The sequence below is a fragment of the Salvia splendens genome, unplaced genomic scaffold, assembly GCF_004379255.2.
Source record: "Salvia splendens isolate huo1 unplaced genomic scaffold, SspV2 ctg635, whole genome shotgun sequence".
In the NCBI taxonomy this organism is placed as follows: Eukaryota; Viridiplantae; Streptophyta; class Magnoliopsida; order Lamiales; family Lamiaceae; genus Salvia; species Salvia splendens.
Genome location: NW_024599298.1, coordinates 20,662 through 31,586, shown reverse-complemented (window position 1 = coordinate 31,586; position 10,925 = coordinate 20,662). Strand labels below are relative to the sequence as shown.

The following is a 10,925-nucleotide window of genomic DNA, read 5'->3' as shown; positions in this document are numbered from 1 at the left end:
GTCATGTTTCATTCTTTGTAATAACATTTTTTATGTGATAGTAGTATAAATTTTTAGGATAAATAATCTCATTTTAGTTTTTTATATTACTTCTCGTGTCCTTTAAAATAGACTACATTTGTCATGTTAAGATGTCCTTTAAAAAGAGACCAATTCTATTTAAGAAAACTTTATTCTCTTTAATGAGGTGAGTCACATTCTTTAGTAGTATTTCAATCTCTTTTTTTTTCTATCTCTCGTACTTTATCAATCATGCAGTAAAATCTGTGTTAGATTAAAATGTTGTCTATTTTTTAGGACGGGGAGAGTACTAGGTAACATTTAATTATTTTTTAAAGTACAACTCCTCCGTCCCATAATAAGAGTCACACTTTGACATTTTAGTTCGTCTCACGATAAGAGTCACTTTTTTTTTTACCTAAATGATAATTAGGTTTCATATTTCACTAACTCACTTCACTCACATTTTATTATAAAATCAATATAAAAATGATTTCATATTCTATTAACTTTTCTAAACAACTATTCTTTACATCTCTTGAATGGGACCGAGGGAATATAAACTATTTTTATGATTTATAAAAAATACACTTACTACTATTATTTCATTTATCTCGAAAAATACTTCTTTCCCTTTTCCTATAAATAGTTTATAACTTAAAATCTACCACCGCGAGCGGTAGCGCTGACCACCATCCACTCCACTCCACCCCTCCTCCGCCCTCACCGGTATCTCAATTCTCATCGTCGGAATTGCGAGTAACCTACGAAGGATTGAACGGTGAGATTTCTATGTATTTAGTTTTCAACATGGCGTAATCTGTATTCTATCTCTCTTTATTTTTGCATTTTAATTTTGATTTAGGGGATTCAGATGTTAGACATGCTTTTTGTGATTTTGTTGGCTGTTCTATCTCAAGATTAATCGGATGGCTTATAGTCTATCAAGCTTGCCTTTTTTGTTTGTTTAGTTCTTCAATTTGAATTGCAAATTCTGAGGTAGGGTTTCTGGGATTAACTTTGGGTTCATGATTTAGGCTTAATCATTAGTTTCATTATCTGATTTATCCTCAAGCATAAAGAATGATTGTCCTTTTATCTTGTCAAATCAAGAGAAATCAGAGGCAACTAAGTATGGCAATTGCTTCTTTTCTTACCTGCTCTGGTTGGGAACGATTGACCGTGTGCCTTCCTAGGGCTTTCCTATAAAAATGTGAAAGTGTTTTGCTTGATTGTATGAAGCTCCGTATAAGTGCTACTATGATAGTTGGTTTTTCAATTGAATACTCATATTTTCGATTGTTTAGGTTTTGAGGTTTGGCAGTGTAGAGAGCAGCTTGTGATCGGAAATAGAAGATGTCAAAGTACGGCTTGCAACTTAGAGTTAAGCCACAGCAGAAACCGCCTGCGAGGCCCCCGCCTCCAAAGGTGCTCGGCTTTGATGACGACGATGACGATGATAATGTTGAGAGGGACATTTTGCGTCAAGCCTACAAGAAAAAAACTCACAAAGATGTCAGTCTTCTTCTACTGTAAAATTTAGTTTGGTTACTTACTGATATAAAGATTCCATTTTTGTTGAATTGTATTTTTGCGATGGGCAGACTTATATGACTGTACTTTTTTTGTTTCCATTTTGAATTCTCAAAAGGTTGAAGAGCAGCATAAGAAGGTTCTTGAAGAAGACCCTTTGGCGTTTGACTATGATGGCGTATATGATCAAATGAAGGAAAAGCAAGTTCGTCCCAAAGTGGAAGATCGACAAGATAGAAAGGTATTGTCGGAGTATTGTTTTACTTGTTAAGAAATGCATGGTAGATTCATATTGAACTGTCTCTGGGAACGCGTTTTGGTGATTTCTGATCCTTGCACAAATAAAATTTTAGTGTCTAGTAGTTTTATTATTGGCCATAGTACAAAAATGTAAAAAAAAGAAATCGTAAGTTAATCTTTGACTACAAATGGATTTACCTCTACATTGATCTATTCCTATATGCTATGCAAAGTCTTTTGATTATGCAGGTGATAGATTTTGGCTTGCAAATGATCAACTAATTCTGTATCTTCATTTGCAGCCAAGATATATTCAAGGACTGATAGACAAGGCAAAACAACGAGAGAGAGAACATGAGATAATATATGAGAGAAAACTTGCCAAAGAGAGAAGCCAAGATGAACATCTCTATGCAGATAAAGATAAGTTTGTTACTAGTGCTTACAAGAAGAAGCTAGCAGAGCAAGCCAAGTGGATAGAGGAAGAGCGGTTTCGTGAGTTGCGTGAGCAGAAGGAAGATGTAAGTTGAACTCACTTCTTCTCTACTGATGATAGTGTTTTTTATAATTCGTGTAATCCTGTTTGCTTGTAGGCGACTATATGGATAAGTATGCTTCTTGCCAGTGCTCGGCTTTGTTTTTGGCTCACGATATTATGAATCTCATAATTGCGCACAGCTAAAACTTCAAAATTGGAGTTTACTGTTTGTAGCATATTATACATTGTAATTTTTGTTTCTATGTTTTTATAGGTTACCACGAAGGCTGACCTCAGTGATTTTTATTTCAACCTATCCAAAAACGTAGCATTTGGTTCTGAAGATGCCGACAAGGGGAAATCTAAGAAGCATCCCGATGAAAAGGCGGTTCAGCCAACACGTCAGGTCTCTCCTGCGACAGCTGGTACTAGTTTGGATTCTTCAAGGATGGCGAAGACTCATCAGGATGAGATTGCCGCGCATGATTCTCCCAAGGACAAGCCTCATTCTTCTTCCATTCGAGATCAGGTTGCAGATGAACAACCAGCTCGTAACCTACAAAGACCCGACAGTCAGAAAAGAAGTGAGGATGTGGCATCTGCTGCAGGAGACCTACCGGGACCCGACAATAATAAAGGAAGCGAGGAAGCAGCACCTGTGGCAAAAGACCATCACAAGAGAAGCGAGGATGCACTGGCTGCAGCAAAGGAGCGATTTTTGGCTAGAAAGAAAGCGAAAACACAAACGACTTTGTGATAACATATGCATCAGCATTTATTTCTCTATGTCCTAAGTGTCATTGTTGAAGTCAGCAGATGGATGGTGTAATGGTAGCGAGTGGAACGAACACTCAGGTATGCACGCACGCACATGGTTGGAGTCTGGTTGGCATTTCTGTCTGCCAATCTCATATGTAAACAAAAAATTCTTCACATGTTCCATTGATGTGTGCCCATGTGGTTTGTTACCCACTTTAGTTCCACGCTGCTCAATGTGGAAGTTTGGTAGGGCAGACATATCGTTGTCGTGATGAATATCATGAATTATTGCTTGTTATATAACCTCATTTCTCCCACTATAGGTACTGCTATCTTACAGTCTTGCTGTGTGCTTTTGTAAGGAGGTATGGATTTATTAGTACTAGTGACGATAAACGTTTGACTATGCCCAAGTTTGGTGTTGATTTACCCATCACCCATAAAAGGGTATAGGAGGAAATGTAAAATTAAACCTCATGTCGTCCACAACACACGCCTCTTGTTATTCGTTTTGAAGAGTAAGTTGGGTTTTAAATAAACAACCTTTAAACTTTACTAAAGCACATATTCCAATAGCCTAGACATTGATTTTGTATTTATATAACTTTCTTTAAAGTGCAAAAGGCAATCCCACAACAAAATCATAAGCAATATAGAGTGGCAAAACTAACATTCCTCCCATATGTAATACAAAAGTAAATGAGGTGGGAAAAGGTGATATTAACCCTTTAGCAGCTTCATGATAACAAAAGATCTATTTTAGATGAAGTGTAAAAGTAGATTCTTGAAGCAAAGATTGCACCTTTTTCACTTTTTTTCTAATCTTTTGCAGATTCTTGAAAATTAATTGCTGCCATTTTGGAAGTGAGCAGTAAACAGCATTAGATGCAGTGGATGGAAGTTGAGTCCTAACGGCTACTGTACAACCTCCAATTATTGAATGCTAAATTGCTAAATCACATTAACTTGAAGCCTAGGCCCCACTTTTGCATTCTGTCATCACACCTTCCCCCTTTTTTGCCACTCCATTGATGGCTCCATTCACATGCTCACTGACAGTTGTTGGAGTCAACACAAACATGGTTAAATAAGAACATCCAAAACAGTCCCACAGATTCCACCTTCAACACAATGTCTTCTTGCATTGTGTTCATCTTCTTCTCTCTCTTTCTCTCAGCCTCTGCAGCCCCCATTCCCATTTCCCTCTTCACCACTCTCCCACACACTGATCAGCCGCTGCAGAGGCTGACTCAGCTAGCTTCGGCCGCGGTGGCCCGAGCCGGCCACCTCAAGAATGGCAAGAACTCACCCCCCTCCACCACCCCTCTCTTCCCCTTCAACGGAGCTTACACCGTCTCCCTCAGCTTCGGCACCCCTCCTCAGTCGATACCGATGATCATCGACACCGGCAGCAGCTTCTCCTGGTTCCCCTGCACCAGGAGATATGTCTGCAGAAACTGCTCATCATCACCCATCTCTTCCTTCCTCCCTAAGCAGTCATCCTCAGCTAAGTTTCTAGGATGTATGAATCCCAAATGTGGCTGGCTTCACAAGCCGTTTGACCCGAACTCCAGCTGCCAGGACTGCCAGCTGTCGTCGAAGGCGAACTGCACACAGATATGCCCGCCGTACATCCTTCTCTACGGTTTAGGCTCCACCGGTGGCGTAGCCATGGTAGAGACCCTCACCATGCCCCACGGGAAAATCGAGGATTTTCTCGTGGGCTGCTCTCTGTTTTCGTCCAGCCAGCCCGCGGGCGTGGTCGGGTTCGGGAGGGGCGTTTCATCCCTCCCGAGCCAGCTCGGCCTCAAGAAGTTCTCGTGCTGCCACGTCTCTCACAAGTTCGATAACAGTCCTAAGAGCAGCTTCCTTGTGATGGATTCGGATTCGGATTCGGCGCGAAGACGGCCGAGCTCAGCTACACGCCGCTGCTGAAGAATCCGGCGCGGGACGACGAGGGTAGCGCGGTCGCGGATTACTACTACATCGGGTTGCGAAGGATCGTCGTTGGAGGGAGGAAGGTCGAGGTTTCGTACCGGGACCTCGTCCCGGATTCGGGTGGCAACGGTGGGACTATAGTCGATTCAGGGTCGACGTTTGTGTACATGAACAAGGCCATATTTGAGGTCGTGTACGGCGCGTTCTCCGAGCAGGTGAAGGGGTACAAGAGGGCGGCCGAGGTGGAGGGCGCGACGGGGCTGAGGCCGTGCTACAACATCACGGGGCAAAAGGATTTGAAGATGCCTGAAATGGAGCTGCATTTCAAGGGTGGGGCAGAGATGGTGTTGCCACTGGAGAATTACTTCTTTGTGGTGGATGATGGGGAGAGGTCTGTCATGTGCCTGACCATGGTCACCGACGACACATTGCTCGGGCCGGATCTCGTGGGCGGGCCCTCGGTGATCCTAGGAAACTTCTTGATGCAGAACTTTCATGTTGAGTATGACCTGAGGAATGAGAGGTTTGGGTTCAGGCAGCAGTCTTGCTCATGAGATACTAGGAAAGATTAATCAGATATTGTGGTTTCATAAATTATACTATATGTAACAATAGTTTGGGTAACAAATTTATACTATCACATTAATTGTTTTATACCAATGATAGCATAATTCAACATATATACATTGTGATTGTACACAACAAAAATGGATCCTTAGTTTCTTGATCCCAAAAAACTATGATAATATTATAACCAGAGATCAGACATACAAACACTGTCTACTGATCTATGTTCCGAGGCCACCAGCCTCGACATCGTTCCTGACCACGTCCTCCATTACGAAGAAACGGCTGACTTGTTCGCTGTACTTGGCCGCCATGGCCCAAACCACCACTTGGCACAAAGGGCCGAGTCATGTGTGATGACTGTCTCTGGCCGCCTTGGCCACGGCCAGCATTAGCCACAAACGGCTGATTCGCATACTGTCGTTGTCCGCCTAGGTTTCCTGCCCCAATATTACCAGAGGGATTTCGCACCCTCCAATCAGTGTTAGCAGGATCACCACGACACTGCCGGAAATTGCTGTCACTTTGTCTATAGCTCGATGTGGAACGATCATGATCATCCCTCCTAAAAGATCCAGCCGGTTGCTGACGGCCAATGTTACCATGGTCATGACACGAATTCTCTTGAGGCACGAAAGTTCTTCCTCGACCAATACAGAAGCCACGGCCCTCAGATTGTGATGCAACGTCTGATTTTTGATAGTGAGGCCTGTTTGAAGATTTTAGGTCTGTTTAGCAATGCAAGAATGAATGACAGATAGATACCAAACGAACTACACGCACGTTTGATTGCGCCACACTCCATGCCCGCGGTGCTCATGCCAAAGAACGATTTCTGCTAAGTCTTCTCTGCAGACAGTCTGCAAAGAAACAGTTGATGGAGATTCTTGATCACTCCACCAAAAAAGCATCTCTCAGAATAGAATTAGATTGCTTACCTTTTCAGGTAAGTTGACGCCTTCAAGAAGTCGAGGAACGAATTTGAAACACCGAGGGATCTCATAGAAAATGCATCTGAATCAAAGCAGAGAAAATTAGTGAAAATAAAGGAAGAAAACTAAACTATATATCTCATTGCAAGGAGTGTTGTTTGCAGGCTTACATATCAGATTTCTCGTCATCATCCCTTTCAATCTGATCACTCGTTACATGTAACGTACCTTCGATTCCTTTGCTGAAATTGATTCCATCATCAGAATCAACACAAAGATACAACATGTTCAAGCCAAGGATCTTACATATGGCTGTGGATCGCGACTGGTCCCTTGATCTTCTCCGAACTCATTCTCACTCTGCACGACGACAATTCCAGCCTCAACTCACTCGAATGTCTCAGAAACAGCCGATGATGAGTCTCCTCATTCCGGATCTTCTCTTCATCCTACATTTTATCACAATTGTCAAATCATACTGAACATTTTAGAACCAGAAACAATCAGACTTCGGCAACATTTTACCTTCAGTTCATTTTCAACTTTCTTCGTCTCCACAAGAAGACGTTCTTCGTCTATAAACGGAAGAATACATATGCCCTACTCAAGATCAAAACACTCCACATTAACAAGAAGTATAACGACTTTGAATCTGTAAAAATTTGTTAAATACCTGCCACAAAAAACGCTTCCCATCGACATCCATCTTGAATTCTATAGGATATAAGTCGATTATCTTGGATTCTCCGTCAACCATAAGACCCTTGTATGCCTCAGGCAGTGCATGAGAACTGCGGCATAGTTCTCGTTAGCCTAATACCAACGTATAGTAAAAAAGACGATGTTGAGTGACGCTACCTGCTCGGAGGAAGTACTCCCATTAGCTGATCAAACGGCTTAAAGGGGAAGCCTTTCTGAAACTTCACCTTCACCCGAGAAAGCCCTCTGAAGTCTGACGCAAACGGGCCATAATGGTACGGAAAGAACCTAAAACGCAACCGCAACTCAGACACGATTTTAAACAAGGAATCAGCCATATGAAAGAAGGTATACACCAACCATGTAAAAGATGGGACTTCAGAAAAATAATACAACAGCACCCAACAAAGACCTTTTCCGTACTCTGCAACCTAAAAACGGAACATAAAAGTAAAAGTGGAATCGGTATCAAGATGAACCACTGCATATTTCTTGATTAATCGTATATCACACAAAAATACCACAGATTTCCTTGTTGATTCCATTTCTATTTGGGTGTCGGTGTAGAATTTTTCTTTGTAGTATCGCTGCCTCCAACCCGGGTTTCCCAGTTTCAGCTACGAGAGCCGTTCAAAGATGATTGCGTTAAAGAGATAAAATTAGGGAATATATTCGCAAATAGCATACCTTATCAGCACATAAGCCATCTTTAAACATATCAGATTCTCTTTTTATTACGTCTTTGACCTTTTGCTTCAACTGCTTCGTATTTTCCATAACCTGATATAAGAAATGAAGTGTAATTATGCACAGAACCATGAATTGAACGAAGAACACCAGATTTTGCGTACCGTATCAGCATCTTCTGCCGGAGCAGAAATCTTCAGTTTCTGCATAAACAACGAAAACTGAGGATGTATTGATGCACAAAACTACATAGAAGGTTAACTAAGAAGAAATAAAAAAATAGTACATCAATACGTGAAATGTCATGCATGGCCAATATTTCGGATGAGGTTCCTTCATCCAGGCAGTTCTGTTCCTCTTCTTGCTGAACCAAAATGAGATACGACGTTTAAGTCCCGATACCATAAAAGCACTATAAAACAAGAACACGATCTAAAACTCACAGCATCTCTGTGCTCAGCAAGCATTCGTCTCAGTTTTTTTTCTCTGATATCAGCTCGTTTACTGAAGATTTCCTCCTCGTATGCACCAACAGCGAGGATGAATCTTTCTACACGACTCAGCTTTATGTAGCCCCCGTTTGTATCAGCTATCTGTTTCAAGTCCCAGTATGAACAAAAACACCAAATAAAACACCCTAAGTTGAAAAAATCAGTTACCTTTTCCATATTCACTAAATAGCCACCAAAATTTTGGAATTCTTTCTTGTACACATCGATCATCAGATCGATACAGCCCTAAAAACAAGACGAGAAGAATTTGATTCATAGACTCACGAAATTTCAGTGATGATTCAGATAAAAGATAACTAGAGAACCTCATGCAATGAAAGGCTTGGAATATGGGGAAGAAAATCATTCCCAGCAAAGAAGCAAATGAAGATGAAATCATCAATGGCTCTTTCTTGATCAAATTCAAATTTGTCGAAGCCGGGAATTTCCATATCTAGAGATAAGTATTCTCTCAAAACAGACACATTCAAAAACTGCAAACACAACAGAATTATATTATCAAGAGAGAAATAGAAATACCATCCTTTCACAATAAGTTCTTGCATCATCATACCTGATACGGTTTTCGCTTACTGGCTTGCCACCTAGATTCCTGACTAGAGGCCGATTCACGACTCAAAGGTTGCTATTCAAAGACAAACCACATCAAAGTAGTTAATCAACAGCAACAACAAAAATGGCATATAAGTGCAGACATTAACCAATCGAATACCTCCTTAACAGAATCAACCAATGCACGGCCAAAATTCCCATTTCTAAGTTCTCCATTTAGAGGCAAAACCTCCTGTTAACAACATATTACAACTGGTTATGAAAACCAAAAAATATACAAGGAAGAATGCAGGAGACTGACACGAACCTCTCTCAGAATCGAGAAATGTGCTTCATGCGTGGCTAACGCAAGCATGATTAAATCAGCATCCTACAATAATATACAGTCTTTAATTATTTTGGAACTCTATATGGATCATGCAATCGAACTGAATCAATCTAGCCAAAACAACGTAGTCCATGAGCTTTTCAGCATTCTTTCATTTCAGTATTTACATTCTCACATTTCAATTATATTTTTCAGAATACCAACACAGCATAAATCGATGTTTAGGAAATATTCTTCAATTACCAGACCATAGAGGCAATGCCTCGTGTTCGGATCATATTCAGAAGATGCACGTTGTGCTCTGATAAAGCTCATTATTTTATGCTCCCCCTCCCCAAGAGCCTTATCATCAGACAAGATAACCTTCAACGAAACACAATGTCAAAATCCCATTATTGCAAAACACGAACAAAGGATCATTCGAAACAAACAACCTTTATGTTCCCCCAAGCTGGATCCTCTCTCAACCGTCGTTTCACATAGCTTCTCAGATTCTCAGACAGCAAGTGCATGAATTCAGTACCGGGAGTAATCACGTTAGAATCCAAAATCTCTGATTCTTGTTTAGGAAGAACAACTCTCCCTTCAGCCTCAAACTGCTTCCTCAACTTATCCTCCACTTCCTCCTGCAGCAACAGTAGGAAAATAAACGACTAAGGGACCGTTTGGTTGCCATGTTTACTCCTGACTAGATGTCATGTCTATTCTTATCTCTTGTTCGGTCACCTTTATCACAAAAGCTCAACACGAGACAATGTATTCTAATTTTGGATTATCTCATATTTTATCTCATTATTATCTTATCTAAGGAACCGACTGCCACCTAACTGAAACACGGAATCTTGGAGCAGAGGAAGGAATCTTACAGCACGTTGGGAATCTTTAGCAGAACGGAATCTTCTAGAGCGTTGCTGATTCATCTTAGCCCTTGGAGCAACACCATCTATGAATGAAAATGCATACAGAATTATATAGCAAGGAACCATGTTTCAATGATCTTGATTCAATTTAAGCCTCATAGTTCATACCAATAGCCATGAACAGCAGTTTACGAGGTTTGACGATGTCGAAGAGACTGTCCACGTAATCATGGATTCGCCGAAAAACGTCGTCGACGGTGGTCGGAGGAAAAGGCTGAGTACCAAATCACAAAGGAAAAACATTAAAAAAAAGTAAAAAAGGAAAATGATGAAGATGAAGTTTGGATAGAGCTAGCAGACATCATCATCGGGGTGGAAGCAAGGATGTATTAATCCATTCATGTCGAGGTACAAATTATCGATCTCCGGCGGGTCGGCGGAGGCGGCGGCGTCGGATACTATTTTGGGGTATTTGTTGACGAGCCAGCGATAGAAGGAGGGAACGCCCATTTTTTATGAAGAAATAATGCAGCTTCGGAAAGTGGAAGAAGAATTGATTTTGGGATTTGATTAATCAAAACTTTATTGGAAGGATTGCTTCAAGTTTTCCAGTGCACTTACTGTGGCGAGCAGATAACTGCGACGGTTGGACTTCTTTTTACTAAAAAAAATTATATATTTATTGATTTTGAGATTTATTTTTATTTCGTTTGGAAAATAGCGGTATATAAATGATTCGTTATTCGATTGGTATTTCTGATATAATGTTATAAAAGTGATTCGTTATTGAATAATTACAACTAAATCTACTAATAATGTAAACTAAAATCTTGACCTTTA

General features: G+C 40.7%; 2 protein-coding genes and 1 pseudogene across 2 annotated transcripts; 2 read left to right on the top strand and 1 right to left on the bottom strand.

The window, feature by feature from the left end:
* The first annotated feature begins 650 nt into the window (after positions 1 to 650).
* Positions 651 to 3,008, top strand: LOC121790834 (nuclear speckle splicing regulatory protein 1-like). The gene is made up of 5 exons (XM_042188943.1): positions 651 to 781; positions 1,308 to 1,515; positions 1,652 to 1,774; positions 2,076 to 2,294; positions 2,526 to 3,008. The coding sequence occupies exons 2-5, from the start codon at positions 1,357 to 1,359 to the stop codon at positions 3,006 to 3,008; spliced, it is 984 nt and encodes a 327-aa protein (XP_042044877.1). The 5' UTR covers positions 651 to 781; positions 1,308 to 1,356.
* A 668-nt stretch (positions 3,009 to 3,676) lies between these two features.
* Positions 3,677 to 5,628, top strand: LOC121790832 (annotated as a pseudogene).
* Positions 5,570 to 10,735, bottom strand: LOC121790831 (5'-3' exoribonuclease 3-like). Its single transcript, XM_042188941.1, has 24 exons — positions 10,446 to 10,735; positions 10,254 to 10,359; positions 10,092 to 10,168; positions 9,660 to 9,851; positions 9,469 to 9,588; positions 9,205 to 9,267; positions 9,058 to 9,129; positions 8,899 to 8,970; positions 8,651 to 8,818; positions 8,493 to 8,570; positions 8,277 to 8,426; positions 8,120 to 8,197; positions 7,998 to 8,036; positions 7,834 to 7,926; positions 7,668 to 7,763; positions 7,507 to 7,577; positions 7,306 to 7,434; positions 7,121 to 7,238; positions 6,973 to 7,047; positions 6,754 to 6,896; positions 6,618 to 6,689; positions 6,454 to 6,529; positions 6,299 to 6,375; positions 5,570 to 6,224 (listed from the first exon to the last, which is right to left on the bottom strand). The coding sequence occupies exons 1-24, from the start codon at positions 10,593 to 10,595 to the stop codon at positions 5,729 to 5,731; spliced, it is 2,811 nt and encodes a 936-aa protein (XP_042044875.1). The 5' UTR covers positions 10,596 to 10,735; the 3' UTR covers positions 5,570 to 5,728.
* Positions 10,736 to 10,925: the final 190 nt, after the last annotated feature.

Bases quoted from the DNA above. Each gene is read 5' to 3' on its own strand.
- LOC121790834 (XM_042188943.1), top strand. From the start codon at position 1,357: ATGTCAAAGTACGGCTTGCAACTTAGAGTTAAGCCACAGCAGAAACCG. The intron at 1,516-1,651 runs GTCAGTCTTCTT...AATTCTCAAAAG, and splicing joins AGAAAAAAACTCACAAAGAT to GTTGAAGAGCAGCATAAGAA. The intron at 1,775-2,075 runs GTATTGTCGGAG...CTTCATTTGCAG, and splicing joins AAGATCGACAAGATAGAAAG to CCAAGATATATTCAAGGACT.
- LOC121790831 (XM_042188941.1), bottom strand. From the start codon at position 10,595: ATGGGCGTTCCCTCCTTCTATCGCTGGCTCGTCAACAAATACCCCAAA. The intron at 8,427-8,492 runs GTAACTGATTTT...GACTTGAAACAG, and splicing joins ATTTAGTGAATATGGAAAAG to ATAGCTGATACAAACGGGGG. The intron at 7,927-7,997 runs GTACGCAAAATC...TTCTTATATCAG, and splicing joins CGGCAGAAGATGCTGATACG to GTTATGGAAAATACGAAGCA.